The sequence below is a fragment of the Polyergus mexicanus genome, unplaced genomic scaffold (genome assembly GCF_030449975.1).
Source record: "Polyergus mexicanus isolate NDT 795.1 unplaced genomic scaffold, iyPolMexi1.0 SCAF_7, whole genome shotgun sequence".
Taxonomy (NCBI): Eukaryota; Metazoa; Arthropoda; class Insecta; order Hymenoptera; family Formicidae; genus Polyergus; species Polyergus mexicanus.
Genome location: NW_027223327.1, coordinates 740,527 through 761,752, shown reverse-complemented (window position 1 = coordinate 761,752; position 21,226 = coordinate 740,527). Strand labels below are relative to the sequence as shown.

The 21,226-nt window shown below is 32.4% G+C and overlaps 3 protein-coding genes across 6 annotated transcripts; 1 reads left to right on the top strand and 2 right to left on the bottom strand.

Moving 5' to 3' along the window:
• Positions 1-1,127: 1,127 nt before the first annotated feature.
• LOC138934623 (FGFR1 oncogene partner 2 homolog) lies at positions 1,128-3,042 on the bottom strand. 2 transcript variants are annotated; one of them, XM_070298577.1, is made up of 5 exons: positions 3,027-3,042; positions 2,716-2,920; positions 2,024-2,158; positions 1,676-1,927; positions 1,133-1,592 (listed from the first exon to the last, which is right to left on the bottom strand). In XM_070298577.1, exons 3-5 carry the CDS (start codon positions 2,156-2,158, stop codon positions 1,362-1,364), a joined length of 618 nt encoding a protein of 205 aa, XP_070154678.1. In that variant the 5' UTR covers positions 2,716-2,920; positions 3,027-3,042; the 3' UTR covers positions 1,133-1,361. The 2 variants fall into 2 exon arrangements, with proteins under 2 accessions (XP_070154679.1, XP_070154678.1); XM_070298578.1 differs by lacking the exons at positions 2,716-2,920; positions 3,027-3,042 and adding an exon at positions 2,192-2,222 and having other exon boundaries at positions 1,128-1,592; positions 2,024-2,127.
• Positions 3,043-4,259: 1,217 nt separating this feature from the next.
• On the top strand, positions 4,260-14,180 carry LOC138935191 (B-box type zinc finger protein ncl-1). The gene is made up of 9 exons (XM_070299618.1): positions 4,260-5,946; positions 6,499-6,830; positions 6,951-7,155; positions 7,237-7,744; positions 8,136-8,306; positions 8,447-8,700; positions 8,802-9,159; positions 9,271-9,503; positions 9,795-14,180. The coding sequence occupies exons 1-9, from the start codon at positions 5,260-5,262 to the stop codon at positions 9,897-9,899; spliced, it is 2,853 nt and encodes a 950-aa protein (XP_070155719.1). The 5' UTR covers positions 4,260-5,259; the 3' UTR covers positions 9,900-14,180.
• A 760-nt stretch (positions 14,181-14,940) lies between these two features.
• On the bottom strand, positions 14,941-20,621 carry Ric8a (ric8 guanine nucleotide exchange factor A). 3 transcript variants are annotated; one of them, XR_011447220.1, is made up of 11 exons: positions 20,335-20,621; positions 19,945-20,084; positions 19,386-19,498; positions 18,909-19,204; positions 18,660-18,826; positions 18,321-18,570; positions 17,875-18,019; positions 17,627-17,774; positions 17,431-17,550; positions 16,967-17,191; positions 14,941-15,687 (listed from the first exon to the last, which is right to left on the bottom strand). XR_011447220.1 is itself a non-coding variant. In XM_070299619.1 (10 exons), exons 1-10 carry the CDS (start codon positions 20,425-20,427, stop codon positions 17,065-17,067), a joined length of 1,599 nt encoding a protein of 532 aa, XP_070155720.1. In that variant the 5' UTR covers positions 20,428-20,621; the 3' UTR covers positions 16,806-17,064. The 3 variants fall into 3 exon arrangements, 2 of the variants coding, with proteins under 2 accessions (XP_070155720.1, XP_070155721.1); XM_070299619.1 differs by lacking the exon at positions 14,941-15,687 and having other exon boundaries at positions 16,806-17,191; XM_070299620.1 differs by lacking the exon at positions 14,941-15,687 and having other exon boundaries at positions 16,808-17,191; positions 18,909-18,955; positions 20,335-20,619.
• Positions 20,622-21,226: the final 605 nt, after the last annotated feature.

Genomic DNA, 21,226 nt, shown 5'->3' with positions numbered 1-21,226 from the left:
ATATATATAATCTTTATTCATTGATCTTCGAATAATTAACTAACTTGGCGCGCTAAATGTTCAGAATTTCGGTATCTTAAAAAAAGCAAAAAAGCGCTGTATTCATTGAATATGCCATAAAATTTTCTATTTCATCGGAAAAACAAAATACGAACACAATACAATACGAACAGAATTACCTTTGCAACCTCAATGGTGACTTTAAGGTCAATTGCCACATTTAAGTGTGGGTATGAAAATAATTTATAGTTTTTTTTATTGCGTATTTTTTTCAGATAAAATTAAAGAGACAATATAAGCGTTAAAAAAAATGCGAAAACACTAGTAAAATCTTCGCTATTAAAAGAATTAATGTCTTGAAGAAAACAAATTTATTATTAATAAAGACATTAATAAAAAATGAGAAAATGTGGCTCATAATATTCGGAAAGTTCATAAATATTCTTTAGTTGAAAAAACGTAAAAATTCGCAACAATATACATGACCACATGATCGCCATATAATTTTCTTTATCTTTTTGTTCCTACCACATAGATAAGACTTATCAAAGTAGGAACACGAGCTAAAACAGATTTTATATCTATGTAAACATATTTTATACTATATTATGCATTTTATGAAATTTATTTTTTATCTATATATTGAACACACGAATAATAGATATACATTGCGATCGATACTGATCAAAATATTTTCATTAAAAGCAATTCTCAAAATCGCTCGTTGTATACTGTTATAACATCTTGCATGTAATAATGTAAATTCGAAAAGATATTCCGAAACTACATTCCTAACGGTAAAACCGCAATAAATTCTAGCTCGTTCTTCTTTTCAAACATTTTTTTCACACTATTCTCAATTTCAGCCCTTATAACTTACTGGATCTTTCTTTAAAAAAATAACAAAAAAAGAAAACGGTTCTTTGGGAGAAATTTGCGACGTCCCAATAGAAAAATTTGCCGCGTCAAACAACAGGCACATGCCAAACTTTCTCTTCAATAGAAGATAAAAAGGTAAAATAAGAATTCCTAATATATATATATATATATATATATTTTTTTTTTAAGGAATAAAGCATTTTATAAAACATGAAGGAATGTATATAATTAAAAATCGCACAATAAAAATAATCTCAATTTTAAATTGTAAAAGAAATTAAATATAGTTTCAAATGGATTATACAATTTATTACAAATGTTTAATAGAGATATATATATATACATACTACAACTTGCACACATACACTTCTTGCCTATAATAGATTTTATCTAATAGTAATATATATCATGAAATTTTGTGTGTGAAATAAATACTGTCAACTTCTTATAAAAAGGATCAAATGATCTAGGAGCAAATTTCTTTAATCTATTGATTGTAAATCCGTTTGAACAATTTTGTTTTCTACAGAACATTCTTTGTTTAAGGAATCATATTTATTTGCAATATTTATTATTTCTCGAAGCGTATTGTTCTCCTCTTTCAAAGAATGAAATGCTTCCTTTTCCTTTAATTCATTTTCCTCGTCTAAGGCAGCGGCTGTTTTCATTACAGCTGCCATTTCATTAATTTTTTCAGCTTGACTGGTTATTATCTGTATAAAAAGTATATAAAGGAAACATTGCATTTTGCACTGTAATTTATATCTTAAACTAGTAAATTTATTTGTAAACTTACGTTGGCATATTTTGAATTGTACAAGGATGAAAAATCGGTTTTGTTGAGATGTAATAAAGAGGCAATTTGTTGTCGATATTTGGACATTATGAGCTCGAGTGCGTGTTGGTTGTCTTCTAATGCGTTTCTCAATTCTTTATTTTCTGCCTGTATTTCTCGCAAATGTTTATTTTCCCTTTGGATCCCAGCAATTAATTGCAGATGCGGCCTTTGTTTAGCTTCTGTATTTAAAATTTCTACTTCCTCTTGATACTGCAAACATAAAAATCGATATTAGAAATATATAACAGAATAAGGTATATATAATATATGCTGTTTTTCATAACATATAACAAAAATAATATTTACCTGTTTCATGTTATCAATTTGTCCACATACTGCCTCTACTTCGCTTATCAGAGTATCTGCTGTATTTTCATGGTCCGAAATTCGAATGACCAATTTTTTGGCATCTAATATAATTTGTTGAAATGTCAAAGACATCTGTAAATGTATATAGATAGCTTTTCTACTTACCAACCAAAGTTGACATAATTATCTTTTCAATCTTTAGGAATTTATCACTTTATTAGATAGTAAAACAAATATGTATACTACTAATTTTTAAACAAATAAAGGCGAAATAATTCAAATAATAAAGAATATAATTGCAAATGCTAATTATTCGATACATTCTATATCAAAACACACGCGCGCATTTGTCTTTTAACGTAAAAGTTTTAAATATAGCTCAAGAGTGTTCAAGAGTGCAAAAATTAGAAAAAAAGATAAGTCATGAATGCATTAAAATGAGGAATCATTTTAATGCATTCATGACTTATCTTTCCATCTGGAATGATATCCGTCTTGCCTTTCGTGCTTCCTTGATATCTGCTTTATGCTTTCTACTATTCCTTCGGTGTTCAGATTTTTGTATGTGCTCGGAGGCTAGTATCGCGAGGAAAACACCCGTTAAAACGCGTCTTTCGAGAGGACACGTCGTGCAAATTGTCGTCCGTTACCGTTTGCAGACGATAGTCGATAGAATTAAACCCGCATACCTTTTACAGAAGGCGATGGCCCAGGTTCAGCGCGACTCCCAAGTTCATTCGGCGTTGATTAATCGTCTCCGATGACGTTGAGGTTATGCGGATGATCGTACAAAGTTTCAATTCCCCTCTGCTGTACCGTGGTCCCGTTTCGCGCGTGTACTCCTCAGGCCTCAACGTCGTATTGGTACACCTGTACCGTGTGCAGCAACGTCAGCTGATAGGAATCGCGCGAAAATGAAGTATGTCCGTAAATGTGTATCACGAGTGTGAGTGTGTGTGTGTGCTAATTCATACGTAACACGTCACACGTGCATACATACCATGTATGTGAGACAGGACGATGAGAAGAAAATGGCCGTCAGACAATTTAACATTTGCCCGCGAGAAAAACTCGCCTCTGGAATCGATCTTTTTATAAGACTCGATATTGATCTCTCTCTCTCTCTCTCTCTCTCTTTTTCTCAAATATACGTCATATTTCTAATAATATACATCTTTTTCTTTCTTCTTTCTGATCTAGGATATGATCAGATCATTCCGGCCAAGAACTAGTAAAAATAATGAGGGTGATGTAAAGAGTAATAGATTTTTTTGCGGCGCAATGATTCCATAAAAACTTTTTTTTACAATATTATTGAGTATTTAAATAAAAATTTTCAGCTCATAAAAAAATTTCACTAGATCCTTGTCATCGGCTGTCGCTAGTTAACGATACCGAAAACGATAGCAAGTTACTAAATTCGGCTAGGGCTAGAGGATGAAAGTAGAGTACTATATAGTCCTATGTCAGAATAAAGAAATCTTTACTCTCTTTGTCCTGATTGGTCAATCAAACGCTTCGAAGCATTTCTAGCGTCTTCCCGACCGCAGCCATAATCAGAGAAGCGACATCGTTACCCCCTCCATGCTTCCCATGATCGCCATATTGGGCCCGCAGGTGTCCATCTGTAATCTAAAATGTCTTAAAAATGTTTCGGAGATATTTAAAATGTTTTTTTTTTTTTTAAATAACATTACAAATATGCTTTTTTCTCACTTACGGTACGCCGGTTTTAATGCCATTAGTTTGCACGATTCACTACGTGCCAACATAGGACGCGTTCCACTTAACGACCGCAACGCTCGCGAGCACCGTCTGTCTTTGTTTAACTTTCGGTGAACACAAAGATAAAATAATACCGTGAGCGTTGCGGTCGTTAAGTGAAACGGGCCCGTAGCTGTCAGCCAATCAGCAAACGGAATGCCATTGTCGCTTCTCCGATCATTATAGGACTCTAGATAAAAGGAACTAAGATTTAAAGCCTAGAGACTTGCGTAAAGTCCGTATCAGATAACGCGTTAAAAATTGAAGACTAAAGATCGAAACAAAAGAAGCTAAAATTTCAAATTTCAAAACTTCAATGCATAGTCCGATAGCGTCAAAATCTCTCGAATATTCAAAGAGAAGCGACGTTGATTGGCTGTCGCGTCGTATAAGCGCGCATGCGCGAGCAATTATTAGTTATTCGCGTTTCTTATCTCAGTATCGACTACCCAAAGGTTCCCGCATCGAGGGGACGAGCTCTTCTCGGTTCGAATGATTTATTCGTTTGTTCCACGTATGAAGGACTGCGAAATATTCGCGGATGAGGCGCGTTGATAGCAAGAGATAATTTATAATCATCACCGTCAAGGATCGTGAAAGAAAAGGATCCCGCGCAACGTACGTCGAGGCTAATAATGTTTAAGAGTGTTCCCGATACACGAGCCGCAGTGTCGAACGACAAGTCGACGATCGGGAAGTTTTAGTGCAACCACAACGCGACGATACGCGACGACGAGGAAGAGGAGGACGAGGACGACAACGAGGACGGCGACGGAGCGCGTGATTGGTACTGTGATGTAAATAAATGTACGCGCGCGATCAGCTGCTATTCCGACTGCGCGATTTTCGTGGTCCTCGTTGAGGAAGGACGCAATCTCGAAGTAAGAAATTGCGCGTTATATACGAGACGAACAACCGTTAGTCGCGCACACGTACATACACACACACACACACACACACATATATATATATATATATATATATATACACACACACGTATACGTATACGCGACCAAGCTCGCGCAAGATAGAAAGAGATTCTTTTTTTCCGAGTATACGCTCTTGGCGCGGCCCGTTTCGCGATTCGCGCGACATCCTGCCTTCTTGGCGCGCGACGAGCGACGAGGAGGTGGAGGACCAGCCGGTCAATCGTCCCGTGTTTTGTTTCTCGCGCGTGGCGAGCGCGAGCACGACAGTACGATGTTTCAAGCATCGCGCGTCTCGTGAGAAAAGATCCTAGAGATAGAGAATCTTCGCCATCCCTCTCATTCGCTCTCGTTCGCTCTCGTTCTCGACCAACAGAAGCGTGCAGAGGCGAGAAAAAGTAGGGGGGGGGGGAAAAAAAGAGAGGAGAAGAAGAATTCTCGCGACGATCCGAATCCGCGTGTACCGGAGACAAGCACGGTCGGAGGACGTCGGGACATCGCTCCCTCCCTCCTTCTTAATCGTTCCGTCGACGAGATCGCAGGATGGCATCGTCCACGGTGGCCGTTCCGTCCGGGGCCGCCACGGTACCGCCGACCACGAACGGCGGCATCGCACCCGGGGCTGGCACCGAGGAGATCGACGGTGGCGATATATTCGGCGAGCGTAACTCCGTCGGCGGCTACAACAGTGGCAACCCCGGCGATGCCCTGGAGGAGATAACGTGCGGTAACGGCGAGGCCAATGATCAGGGTTGCGCCTTGTGTACGAGCAAGCTGTGCTCGCCCAGGGTTCTCTCCTGCCTCCACGTGTTCTGCGAAACTTGTTTGGACAAGCTTCTCATGGACGAGGCCGGGGATTCCAAAGTCGGCTCCATCATAAGCTGTCCCGTATGCCATCAAGAGACTTCCGTTAGTTCTAAGGGCGCCGCGTCGCTCACATGCGACTATGTTCTTACCAATATATTGGACATGTCCGCTATCGAGAACATGGCAGTACTATGTACCTCCTGCAAGGCCAAAGAGAGCGCCGTGGCGCGTTGTTCGGATTGCGCCAATTTCCTGTGTCCAAATTGCAATACGGCGCATCAGTTTATGCGTTGCTTCGAGCACCATAAAGTAGTTGCCTTTGAAGACTTGAAGCAATCCAACGAAGCTATTCCGATACATAAGCCAATATTTTGCGAATCCCATCCCGCTGAAAATATGAAATTCTATTGTCATACGTGTCAGGTATGTGTGGGAAGTGAATATTTTTCCGATAAAAATTCAATATATTGCGTAAATATTGCTCTACTAATATAATCTCAAGAAATTGTCAAACATAAATTTTCTATCGTTGAAATATTTAAATATTTAGGATAGTAATGATGTTAATGCATTGCAGTTTAAATTAAAAATTCTATATTAATGAGTTTTTTTTTTTAAATTAAATTTTTGTATAAATATTAACACACAATATTTTTAAATATACACACATATACGGAATTGCAAATTATAATTTATATAGTTGTATATTTTATTCTGTACACACATATAGAAAAAGAATTGAGACATTGACTGTATTCTTAAATAATTTCCAAATTACTGATTGTAGAAAAGGCATTAAATATTTTAATAAGGAAAAAAATTCATTGTATGAGAAGAATTAATAATTGATTTAACAACTTTTATATTTTTATCTTTACATATTTGCACTATTTTTTGTTCTTGGAATAATTATCTCATAGTTTAATTCTGATATTAATAGAATCTTACAAGTATAAAATTAAATTGTATGATTAGGAACCTATTTGCAATGAATGTTTGCTTGTGGAGCACAAAGCACCAGAGCATCAATATGAACGACTGACAGATGTAGAACCACGGCAAAAGGAAGAGTTAGTCAATTTGATGACTGAGAGTAAAGCAAAAATCGTTGAATGCGATCAGGTTTCAGTACAATTGGAGAATGCCCTCAGCGAGTTGCAAATACAACATGACCAAGCAAAAGATTTAATTATAGAGACTTTTCAAAGTTATAAGGCTATATTGGAGAAATGTAAAGATAATGCGTTAACCGACCTTGAGAAATTACATTCGGACAGAGAACTTGAAATCATGGATACTTTTCACAGGTATATGCATATTCCATAATTGTCTATGTTTTATTAACAAATTAAGACAGAAAGCATAATATTTATTTAACATATTTCAATAAAATGAATAAGATAAATTTCATTCAAACTTTGTTATAGCGTTGAAAAGATAGTAGAAAAAATAGAGGATGCTTGTCGTTTCACTTCAAGACTCCTAGAACATGGTGACGCAGTGGAGATTTTGGCTCTTCGTCGTATTGTAAGAGCTCAACTGATGAATTTAATTAAAAATACACCAAAACACAATGTAACATTCTCTATCGAATTTCAAACGGATTATAATCAATTTGAGAATACTGTAAAGGTAAACATATATAATTATTATTGTACACTTGCTCAAATTAAATTAATGTCTCACAAATTCACATGTGTGGTATTATTACAGGAGGTATTTGGAAAATTTCGTACTGAAAGCACACTGGAAGTGAAAACTCTTCCTGAGCCAATTTCAACGGTATCGGGTGTCTCTACAAATCAGCAAATTGTTCATACCACTTCAATGGGTTGTCCAAGTTCTATCAGCACAAGCTCTCCTATTTCACTTCCCACATCAATGCAATCCTCTTTTGAAGGTGAACCCTCATTTGTTATACCGCCAACTTCGAGTCCTCAAAATATTCCGCCACCTCCACCACCCGTACCTCTTCCACCAGGTACAGTTCCTATCCATGGACTGACTAGTATCCAAGAATACAATCTACAACAACTGGCCAGTTTAGCGGAGAAGGTAGAGATGGTGGGTGACACTGGTGTAGTTGGATCTAGCTCGAACCCTAGTCCAACTCCGTCCTTTTCTTTGGTAGACTTATTTACTGGGGACCTAAGTTCAACAAGCCATGCCATGAATAATTTACAAGCTCTTGCAAAATTAGGAAATACTCTTGGTAATCAAGGTAAAGAATACAATGTTAAAAAATTTATGAGTTTGCTGCAGCACGTTTCTGCGCTGCAGCAAACTTCTCTCTTATCTCCTCCAAATGTAATGCTACAATTTTTTAGGGAACAGATATACTAGAATTATTACAGTCTATATTTTTCAGTTTTGTACACACATTTTATGTACAATATATATTAATGCTATTGCTGCTTAATATTTAATTGATATTTAATTGCTATTAATCATATTTTTTATTTACACGTTACTTCTGTTCTCTTTATAAAATTAAAAATCTTATTTTATTGCATACATTGAAAAATTTTCTAAATGTATTATATATGAATTATATTATTTCCATTGTGTCACATTATTATAATGCATCTAACAAATTTATTTCAACAATACAGATCTTGGAAATGCTACTATTAATGGTGGTGGTGGATTAGTATTGGGGCGTGGACCTTCGCCAGCTATTGTAGACACTCCAAATCTGGGTCCTTTGGCTGCCAATAGTTTATTAAATGGAGGATTTCAACCATTGTCCTCTTCTACTTCGCCGATACTTTCACAGGGTGCTGGTAAGATTTTTCTAATCTCTATATGATTGATATTGCTAAAAAAAGAAATAAATTTTCTTCATAAATAACAGTTACAAAAATAAGAAAATGGTTTTAAATTATTGTATTTGTTTTTATTAATATCGATATTTTATTTTTAGATGACTTAATAAGTGATTCTATACATAACATGCCTGTAGTAGTAGGAAATACCGTTGCCAATGTAACTGGATCAGGGACAGGGAATTACCCTGCTCACCCGAGGTCTCAAAATACGAAATTGACGCCTATGCATATCCGAAGCAAGTTTGGACAATTAGGACCCAGTAAAGGGCAGTTTAATTCGCCTCATGGATTTTGTCTGGGAACTGATGAAGATATTATTGTTGCAGATACGAATAATCATAGGATTCAGGTAGTTGCCTTATAAAATATATAGAAACGATAACTATCTCTTTATAAGGAAAAGCTGCATAAATGTTACACTAAATTATATAACTTACACATTAATTCCAGATTTTTGATAAGACTGGTACCTTCAAATTTCAATTCGGTGTTCCTGGTAAAGAGGAAGGACAATTGTGGTATCCCAGGAAAGTAGCTGTTATGAGAAATAATGGCAAATTTGTTGTATGTGATCGTGGAAATGAACGATCTCGGATGCAAATATTTACAAAGAACGGTCACTTCATTAAGAAGATCGCTATTCGTTACATCGATATCGTAGCTGGCCTAGCTGTTACCAGCCAAGGACATATCGTGGCTGTTGACAGTGTGTCGCCAACTGTGTTCGTAATCAGTGATACAGGAGATCTTTTGAGATGGTTTGATTGCAGTGACTATATGAGAGAACCAAGTGATATCGCAATCAGTGGTAGGTATCATTTTTTTCCTTTTGCCTTAATAAATTTTTGTCTATAAAAGTTTAAATAACGCACGTATAGAGATGTATATAATATATAATTCTTTATAACCCAATCTTTAGGCAAAGAATATTTTGTTTGCGACTTCAAGGGACATTGTGTCGTGGTATTTAATGAAGAGGGTAAATTCCTGCGTCGCATTGGCTGTGAGAATGTAACAAACTTCCCGAACGGGATTGATATTAGCGATGCAGGAGATGTATTAATTGGAGATTCACATGGTAATCGTTTCCATGTAGCTGTTTTCTCCAGAGCTGGCTCTTTAATCTCAGAATTTGAATGTCCATATGTAAAGGTTAGAGCACACTATATATTTTATCGATTTAAGACATATTATATACATATACATTTTTTAAATATATTATTTGGGTATGCCAGTAATAATGTATTCTTGTACTGGTCCATCAGATATGTAAAGAGAGATGCTTGATAAATAATATAAAATTAATATTTGAATAATTTATATCACATTTCACATTTTGTTTTATTTATTGTCTTATTGAAATATATTTATAGATGTAACAATATAAAAAAAATTTTACAACAATATCTGCATGTTCCGATAATATAATATTGTATGTTATAGGTGTCTCGATGTTGCGGCTTGAAAATAACTTCGGAAGGATATATTGTAACATTGGCCAAAAACAACCATCATGTCCTTGTATTAAACACTCTTTATATATTGTGAAGTGGCATCAGACGAGTAAGTATGTTGTAATTTTCTTCTGCAAATGGAAATTTTTTTAAAAACTGCTCTCAACGAAGAATGGGAAAGGCATGCCCAAGGCATTACGTTCCAATTTTGGGCCTATTGAAGCAATAGAAACAAGTGCAGCATGCAGCTTTAATAGTTGTAAAAATATAATGCGTCCCCGTTTTATGAAAGTAACAATATTGAAAACAAAAAAAAAAGCAGAAAGATAATGTACGTCTCCGACCAAACAGTATAATAGTAACTTAGCAATTTGCATTTTGGTAAACTGCCAAAGTAAATTAAATTAACTAAGTGAAACCAGTTTATTGAGAGAAAGAAAGAAAAGGAGGAGCGGTAAGCTATAATCGACCAACCAGTCAGTTGGGTCGTTTGTAGTAGCGAAAGCAATTTACAATGGCCTTCCGTCAAAATTGGTTGTTGTACATCATTTTTGACATATGTCAGTATTTTAAGTATGTTTATAAATCAAATTATTCTAGTCTCCGACGAGCACTTTTTGCGCGCTGATTCGATTTGTGCTCGAAACAAGACGTTCTCTCGTCTTGATTTTTTATTAATCAAGAATGTTTGTCTTCTTAGTCCTAACTGATGCTTCAAGATGCATATATAAGTACAGAGATTATGTTTAAAAGGTTTTCCTTTAAGAGCTTCTATAAGTAACTAATAAGCTCGTAGCACACACACAGGATAAAAATTTCATGATAAAAGGATCAAAATTTTTCGCTTAACAGAAAAATAAAAAAAGAAAAAAAGAATGTTGCATGCTGCGAGGTAGTTGATAGTACTTCCTGCTCTTATCATATCGTATTTCTAAAGAAGAGAGAATGAAATGATACTCCTCATTGCAGCAGGCACAAAGCTTAATAAGAGCCATGTTCCTGATTTCTTTCTGTGCGTTTGAAAATGATAGTTGAGAACATAATATAAAAACAACGTTAATATGCAAGGAATAGATTACGGTATGTTGAAAATCAAACATTTAATATCTTATATAAGAAGTGTCGTACAGGAGAGGATAAACTTTGAGCATAAAAAGAAAAGGGAAATAATTATAATATTTACATTATAATTATAATATTTACATTTACGGAAAAAAGAAAAAAAACGAGTAGATCCCATTTGTGCATTGTTAAAATTAGACGAGACACATAATGGTTACAATATTTACTCAGGATGCTTTATTATATGTGTGGTCCACCATATGAATATGAACATATATGCGTGTGTGAATTATATTGGTTTGTGGTGCTAGTGAATAATGTATCCATACCGTGTAAATGTATTTGTTATAAAATTACAGAAATCGCTTCCGCGCATTTTTTTACAAAATGCAAGGCAACGATTTCGCGTAATATATTATATAAGATTCATAAAAATACCATATACCACCGGTATCATAGGGACGATACTTTATCTATGTAAAGAAAAAAAAAGAACGTACAGTTTGCTAAACAACCTCTATTTATGTATATAATTAACGTGAGATCCATTGAAAAAAAAAAGTAAAACCACATAAAACACCTACATATATAGAAATATACATATTTTTTAGGGTTGTTTACATGATCAGCCTTAAGATTTGATTGAACTAAAATGCAATGTGTATACAACATATATAAATCGGATATTTGGCAGATTGCTACACACACACATACACACTGTGTTACCTTACATTATCTACAATAATGTTTAATTACGAATACTATCTTGCCATACTAAATGCTAGGTAGCACATATATTCATATATGCATATATAAATATATGTATACATAAATATATTATATATATGTATATACTGTGTGTGTGTGTATATATATATGCACGTATGTATGTATATACTGTGTATGTGTATATATGTATATATATATATATGCACGTATGTATGTATGTATATATGTTTATATTTATACTTGACTAGCTTTATCAGATTCGTTTGTATACAGGAAATTTTCGATAATATCTGATTTCATTATTTATATGAGACAAGTAAAGAAGAAGAAAAAATCAGACGAATGACAAACACAAAAAGAGAACAGTACTAGGAGGCTATTTTAAAGCTCGCGCATATAACATCAACATTTGTAGTAAATTGCACGAAGCCTACGTATACATACACCTAAGCTAATCAGTCGTACTCATCTCTCGTGTAATGTTAGAAGTTTTAATTTTATATGTAAAAAAGAAAAAAAAACAAAAGAAAAACTAATTCTGAAATATTTAATAGTCATGGTTAGCAGAGTTATATAAATAATGCCTGTGATAATAGTATCGTCAGGATAAGTTGTGTCCTTAAAGAGTCTCTGATGTTGTTGCTAGGTAAATATATTGATTAGAAGTGTATCAATGTGAGATTACCATTGGTGCCGTCTGAAAGGTGTGTCTCACAAGCACAATAACACCTAAATACAGAGAGCCATCAATCGTCTCTCCGATGATACACATTAAATATAAAATGAAAAAAAAAAGATATTTAAAATAAAAGAAAGAACACATGTTTCAAAAATTTTTGCCAGTCATATTAAAAACTCATAGCGTGTAACGAATGGATGACCATTAACGAGAGGGTCTTTTACCTCACAAAATTATTATATTACGCTCACACCTTATATATACTTGAATATTTTAGTATAGATTTACTCTATTTACATATTTTTATCTGTGGAAGACTACTTGGCTAATTTAGGCCACTGTTGAAATTCACCCCTTATTTGCCTTGATGTTTAAATTACAACAATAATATAAAGAAAAAGGAATAATAAAGAACGAGAATTACTTGTTATGTAAATGGTAATTGTGATAGATTTTTTGATGATTTTTACAATCTCAAAAGTCTTATTATATCCTAATATGTATAGAATTATATAGTCACTCTGTACGTAATAGATAAACTTTGCTTACATTGTTAAACTAATATTTAAAAACAGAAGCTCTCATATAACTATATCCACACTAAACAGTTTTACAACTGACAGTGTAATCGAAGAAAAGATCATATTTTGGATATATGCAATAGGTTTCCGCGTATTACTTTAGCAGTACTGTTTTTATTGCTATACAAAACTTCCAAGGCCTTTTAAGTGCCACAGAGATTCTCTCCGATATAATTTCAAATAGAATTATTTGATTTTGCGTACGACCGGATTTTTCTTTTTTTATGCGCTGTATTCGTGCTGTGGAATTTCACATTTACGGTACCATTTCCTTTTATAATTGTAATAGTTATCATTTCTTTTATTTATAATTCAAAGTTGGCGCAAATAATATGTTATATTTGTTCCCAATTTCAAATTTGCTTTTAACATGCCGTTTTACAAACACTATTTTACAACACACAAGGGGGGCGGGGGGAGACAATTCGAGCGCTTCGAGCTGCTCTACTCCAATCTAAAGATAAAATTTGAAATTGTGCAAGACAGAATACTTATCAATCATAAAATATGTCGTGTGTTCGAAGAAGAGAGAAAAATTGTTGCTATATATCATACACACACATACACAGACACGAATATGTTCCTGATTTCGAAAAGAAAAAGAGTCGCATATATTATATAATAAGAATTACTGCTCTGTGCAGGTTCATAATGACATCTACAATTATATAAATGATAGGAGTAAAATGACACGACATAAACTGAATTCTAGCCTACGGTTAATCATAGTCTTCCTAGAATCCTAAAAAAAGAGTTATGACTTTGCTATATTGATTAGGGCATGGCCAATTAACATTATATAGCTGGTTATAAATGAAGAAAGAAGCGTAACAAAAAGAGGATTATCGTACACTAAATTAACAGCAAATGATTACATTTTATTATACATGGCTTATACATTAAAGGTCCGTGATTATTTTTCTTTTTTTCATATCTTCAGCATAATTTAAGTTATATATATTTATACATATTTATAAGTTATATATTGAAAGAAAAAGAAAGAGAGGAAAGGAAAGTCTATGATCAAAAAGAGAAAAAGGAAAAAAACGTAAAAAGAAAAAGTTGTAATTTATTATGTGGTAAGCGTTCTGCATTATTTTTGTAACAATATTTTTATTCCTTACTCACGCGCTCATATACACCGTCTTATATATCACTAATTTTAACTTTATGCAAGCATTATGTGTTCGATTGGCTGTTTTCGACGTTATTATAGCGTACTCTTACCCGGATACATTAGAAATAATGCCTTCGGCAGATATATTGCCAGAGGTCTATGGTTGAGCTTCGCTCCATTTTGATCTATCACATTTTTATTTACGCGATATCTAAAAAAAAAAAAAACACCGAATTGCTTCCATATAAATGTGTATTTATATTATTTATATATTGTTTTGTTTAATTGGTTTTATAAACTTCTTGATATAGTTGTATCTCTCTCTTATTTGAGAGAAGATAAGAAAAAGAACGTTATCGCGATCGGTTTCTATTGCACAACAATTTATTTGCATTTTAGTTGTGTTCTTTTTCACGTTTATTTCGTTTTTGCTTTAATTTTTTAATTGTTGTCATATTATTATTTTTTTTCTTTGTTTGAAATACTCAATTTGAGGTGGCATGACAACGAATTGTATTTTAAATTGTCGTACTACTTCATTGAAAGGAGCAGAAGAGAGCAATTATAGTTCATATAGATATAATGAATATTCATGTTAATTGTAACTTTACGATTTAACTGCATTCCAAAAATCAATCATTTTATCCTTCACACACATTTTATAAGATAGAGAAATTAAATTCTTTAGTGCCAAAACAGACTAATCAGAGTATTTATATAACATGTATATTGCTTACGACTTGTTTTTATTCCTTATGAGTTTATTTTATTCGTCTCTTTTGAGTTTTTTTTTTCGCGTCGTGTTGGGATATCGAAGTTTTTAGAGTAAGAAGACAAAAATTATAAGATTAAATCCTTGCTTAGTCAGTTAAAGTACAAATATTTAATATATTCTATCTTTAGATGATAAGTAACGCGAAAGGCGTGTTAAAAGGCGTATATACTGTTACTTGGTTTCATTCCTCAAACAGCACTAGCTTTATTTATTTGCATTAGTTTACACAATGTAATACTTAACAGGCTGAGAAATGAGGGTAAAAGAGAAATGCTTTCGCCATTGCCCCGTATATACATACACACGACACACATACGCGTGTAATATTTATTTTAAATATTACAATACATGTTCCTTTTGGAAGTACTTTGTTTACATATCAAATTGACCACTAAACACGCGTTACATACAGTTGCATTCCAACTTGGTATGCTAAAAGGTGTCGACGTTTCAAGTAGCATACCCACGAATATATCCCTGATCTCTCCCACGTTTCCATCTTACTTTTTAAGTAGCAATTGCGAGGCTGAACAAGAACAACTTTTTGCGGTAAAGCGATTACATTTATTTATTGTATTTGGTATTATCGGTTTCGTAAAATGCTTTTTTTGTTAGCAACAGATTGACTTGTCATAAGCGCGAAAAATAAGCATCTGTTGTTGTAATATCAAGAACGATCGCTTTACCAAAAGTTAAGCCTGGCTCCGATACATTTATCTATGCAAAATTAATTTAGTATTAGTTTCTCTCGGATTTATATTTAACACACATGAATAACATGTATTCGGAATGAACTTTTCAATTATTTAACTTGTGTTATATGCATTATGTCTGTAATAGAACCGTCTTGCGTGCGAAAACTGATTATGGATTACGCTGTGTAAACCATGTTTTCCTGAAACCTCCATTGGTATTTTGCATAAGAAACGAACTATATCTCTGAAAAAGGAAAAGATTTTAAATATTTCGACATCACACTTCTACTTCAAAATGTAAACTGTATAAGAATAGTACAACTGATGATGAGAAAAGGTAAATTGTAATGCAATATGGAAAGCGTGTATACCGATATATTTTTTATATGCTAATGAGATGCCAAGGAGCATGGTCACCTTGTAATGTATTATTTAGAGCTATACACGTCCAGATCGCGCGACTGTGTACACACAAATCAGTTTCCTCGAAAACTATTACTCAGCCTTTGTATTAAGCACTTTCTCCCTCCCCTATTATCGGACTATTTGAATTTCAAAGTATTTCAATATGTATCTATCTCTTAGTTTACGAATTTTTAATCTTCCAAAGTTTGTCAAGGCTAGTCCCCGAGATATCTGTAACAGATCTAAGACTCTTTTTTTTCCCTCCTTTTATCTTTCTTTTTATTTATCGCATATCAGAGCTTTTTTTCTATATATCTTGTATCTATCTACAAAATTTTAAGTTTCATTTTTATATAAAATATATTCAAATTTAATGGTATTATACGTATACACATCTATATACACTTTTACAAAAAAAAAAGGAAAAAAAATATTTTAATCTACATACCGTATTACATAATTAAAGATATGGGACATTTGCTACTTATATATATTTGTCAAATGTATTGTATTGAAAATATTTTATTATAGGATGGACACAGAATTTAGCCTTAAAAAAAGATAAATGCTCTCCGTTGATCGTACATTGCTTCATCATATCAACTCAATTTGCCATTGCCTGTCAATTCATATGTACTATCCTATACTAAGATATTCTCAAATGATATATCACTATATGCAGTTATTTGAAACGTATAGAGATATACATTCTTGTCTGCGCATAGGCTGCAATGCAATAATAATATATTGTGATGCTCACAAAGCACATAACACATTTTACCAAAATTGTAATGTTTAAATATTTCATGTGATTTTGGAGAAACTGTTATATATTTTTTATTTCCTGTCAATTGTTTAATTTGTAATGTTGTTCTTTGTTCTTTTTCAATAAAGTAATCAACTGAATGCCGAATTCTTTTTATTGACAGCGATCTCCTGGAACGCGATTTAATTTATACGAAACGACTTATGAATTTTCAACTCGGTTTTTTTTCACACTATATTTTTATCATCGTATTTTTATGTTTACGGGTATATTTTACGTAATTCTACATCATTTAGACAATCGTTAGTAATATTTATTTAACAAAGTGACGATTTTGTACAGGCCTACATACATGTATGACAGAGACAAATTATCCACTTTAGACATCTTTATTCGAAAGGATATCGATATATCTACATACAGATCATATCCTGTATTTTGGAAATATATTTATTCAGAATCGGAATCCTTCCTGCCATATTGCTGTCTTGGTAATTCGCTCTGTAATTCGAGAACGTGTTCTATGGGTTTCGGTTTCCCATCGTCGCCGATGCGGCAAGGACGCACGATTCCCTCCCTAAGCAACATTGTTTCGAAATATTTTTTTATACATGGAAAGATATATGACCACACATTGTAGCGTTTACAACTGATAATATATTACAGATTTACGTATATACACTGAAAAATAGCAATATTACAAATGCGTAAAAATGACGGCTTTAGGATTAGACGACTGATATGATTGTATATTTCGCGCATATCTTTTTAATTTGTAACGAATAAATAAAGTCTCAATCAATATCCACAACTTACCTCGTTAATTTATCAACAAGATTTACTAATTGTAAGGCTTCATATTCCTTTTGCGCATCCGTCATACCTTCAAGTGGATTTGATTTGGGATTTTCGAAACATCCGGTTACTGGATTTATTCTTAACATGAAGAACATTATTTATTTGTAAAATATACAAAATAGAATTTCATCTCTGAAATAAATCTCATACTTACTGCTCTTTAAACTTTAGATATTCTTCCGTTTCGCTATCTTCCGATTCCGAAGAATAATTCGTTTCCGCCTGGCTAGGCCCTAACAGTCCTTTCTTGGCGAACATACCCGCCGCATTTCCGTATCCCGTATATTTCACCATGCGGTTAACTGTAGATAATATTTACTATATAATAACTGCGCTATTAATTCTGAAAGGTGTGCTGTAAAAGTTGTGTGAAACAAGTTTTAATACAACAGAGATAAATACCATTCTCTTTACAAAGGATAAATAAAAGTTCTGCAACTAGGTCACGCAATTCCGTGAGAGGCGAAGTTAGTAATTTGCATAACTTGGCTCTTAATGTCGTCCCTTCTTCAGGACGATTCATCACATCCTTTAATGGAGGTAAAATCTGAAACATTTGTATTTTATATTTGTAAATTATTTCTACTATATTTAGAATATATTTGGGGTAATTTTAAATTTATATTAATTCTATATTATAATTATTAATTATATGTATATAACATACGAGATCAAAAATTGTTAAGAAAAATTTATTATTTCTGATGGTAATTTTCTTTTCTGAAAAAACAAAAGCTTTTTACTCAAATTTTTCTTTTTATTATTCTTTTTCCAAGTTATTCAAGAGAAAATTTCATTATTATAAAAATCATTTATATCTCAATGCTAATTCGATTATGAAATTTTACCTGTAATCTCACATATTTACGTATAATCTTTTCCGACTTGACAAGTCTGATCAATGCGGTAATTACTGGAGAGATATTTTCTATCAAATTTATCTTACAGTCTAATCTTTGATCTAAAAATTTAAGTAGAACGCGTATAGCGCTCATATCCATATTTTGATGTACATTTTTGCAATCGTCGTTCTCAACAGGTTGTACAATTGGTGTATAGCAGCTAGATGGTATTACAGTCAATAAGTTGATGACATTGCTAAAATAGGATAATAAAAATGTATCGAAATAGATATAAATTTTCTTATACACATGATAACTATTATATTTATCACAAATATATTTTACCTTTCCAGATCATCTTGTTGTATCGAGTATTTAAAAACTAATAATTTATACAAAATGAACACCAAATTTCTGTATTTCTCTTGATCTTCGACTCCACTATCATCAGAATGTACGTACAAATTAAATAGAACCTTCAAAACTTCAAAAACTACCATTATTTCCTCATTCTGAAAATAATAGAAAGATTTAATGTCATTTTTAAATACAAATATGTATAAACGTTACTGACATATATATAAATCTCTTTACCTTAATTACAGTTGTCCTATTATCACGATTTTGTGTTACAAATTCCTCTATTATTTTAATAAGACATATATCACCACATAAATCAACTTTTACTATTTCTCTTGTAGATGTATTTAATGCAGTTAAGAGAAATATTATTCTCATGTCAAATAATTTGACATTGTGAGGAACATTATTTGAATAATTTTTGATTCGATCAATAAGATAAGGCAAAGAAGATATTAATACTTTAGATTTTTGCACTTTTACACTGTTAAATAACAAGTTGCACAACAACTTTAGTGATTCTATTGTAACTGCAATTGAAAGTATTTATAATAATACATATACTGATAAATGTAGAAGATATATAGAATACATATAGAATTTATTCTATAAAATTTATACCTTATCTTTAAAATTAAATTATTAATCTAAAAATACATTATTTTTATTTATCTACTTTATATAAGAAAATTATTTTCTAATCGTTTTTACCAGCTGTATATGAGATTTGTTCTTCTTCGCATATTTTTGTCAAAATTGCATTTTGCAATATAATTTTTATTGCTTCATCGGTAATTAATTCATTCAAATTGGTTTTATCTCGACTAAAACATGAAAATGTATAAAAATCATAGCAAGTGTATAAAAATATTGCCTTCATTTATAAATTTAAAACATTTTTTTTTTAATAATAAATTAGATATATATCTTTCTGTATGACATTAATATTTCTTAAATCTATGAAATAATAGATATATAAATTCTTTATGTATATTAAATATAAAATTAATCAGAAAAAATAATTGTAACAATTATTAGTCTGAATATAACACTGCAATTATATATAATATTCAATGACAGAATAATAAATTATTATAATCTATTTATTGTATTGTATTATTATATTGTAATATAATTTATCAATGAATTATTTCTTAAAGAGATTTTATGATAATTATTAGTCACTGTGTGGTTTCTCAGTAATGGTCTATTATGAATATTTTGCACTATTCTATGAGATATATGTATATGTATAACATAATCAAATTACCTGAGTATTCTCAAAGCAGCTAAGTAATGATGATGATGATCTAGATGAGTGTAATCTGTTAAATAATAAAACAATCTTTTCCATAGCTTCTCTCGTAAACAGTTATTATTCAACTCTTCAAAATTAGTCTTCTTATCATACTAAAACATAAGTTGCAAAACATGAATAATTTATCGTTTATACTATTTTTAAAAGAATGAAAAATATCTTTTTGTATGTTAGTACATAGAATAGAACGATTAAAATAAAGGAAATCAATTTTTGAATGATTATTTTATGATATAAATTGTTTAAATTTTATCACACATTGATGTAAAGTTTTCAATATAAATTTATAAGAAAAATATATTTATTTCTCTCAATAATGTATCACATCACACATATACTCACAATTTTTAGAAACACAACAATACTGTCAGAAAATTCCTCGTATGTGCCAGAAATTAATTTCGAGATCAACTCGTCTGTGTTAACCTTTTCCATATCCGTTTTTTTCTTCTTTTTTTTTAATAATAGGCACTTTTGAATCACATTATATATTTTATTTTATAATAAATCCGAGTTGGATAAAAGTTTGACAAATGAATTTTCGTGCACAGGAAATACATTTAGCTAGAAATATTTTCGACGGTTCACATTACAGAGAATCAAGGGACAGTGAAGCGGATACTCCGAAAATAGCGGAAGTCCGCTATTTGTATGATGTGTGTATGTAGATATATATATATATATATATATATATATATGAGTTTTAATTTATAAATGGCGGAACCAATCAGAGTAGAGAACAGATCCGCTTCACTTTTCCTCACTGAACTATATACCATACTGGAACGCGCTCGGCTATGCCCCCACCACTACTACCGCGGTCACTAAAGGATAGCTGCAGTTTTTCAGAGCTGTCTCTTTTTACCGTGAACTACCATGACTGAAAACATCAAGCTATGATAATGGTTTTAGAACGGATAGTACATCTGGTCACGTGGTCAACGTTGTTAGATAGACTAGAACAGATCTGAGAAGCGACAACTCTCGCGGTCTCACATTTCTGGCCGCCAATCAGCAGAGCCGTGCGCGTTCCAGCATGATATATAGTTCAGTGGTTACAAGATGTTATTTCGCGACTCTTATTATAATATCTCTAGTTCACATCGATTGTATTCGCCATCTATCGACTTATTGACTTATCAACCATATAATTTTCAGCATCGATCGATAAATTTATAAAAATAATATATCGATGCATTTGACTTTCTACATTATTTTCTGCAGCTTTTTATAA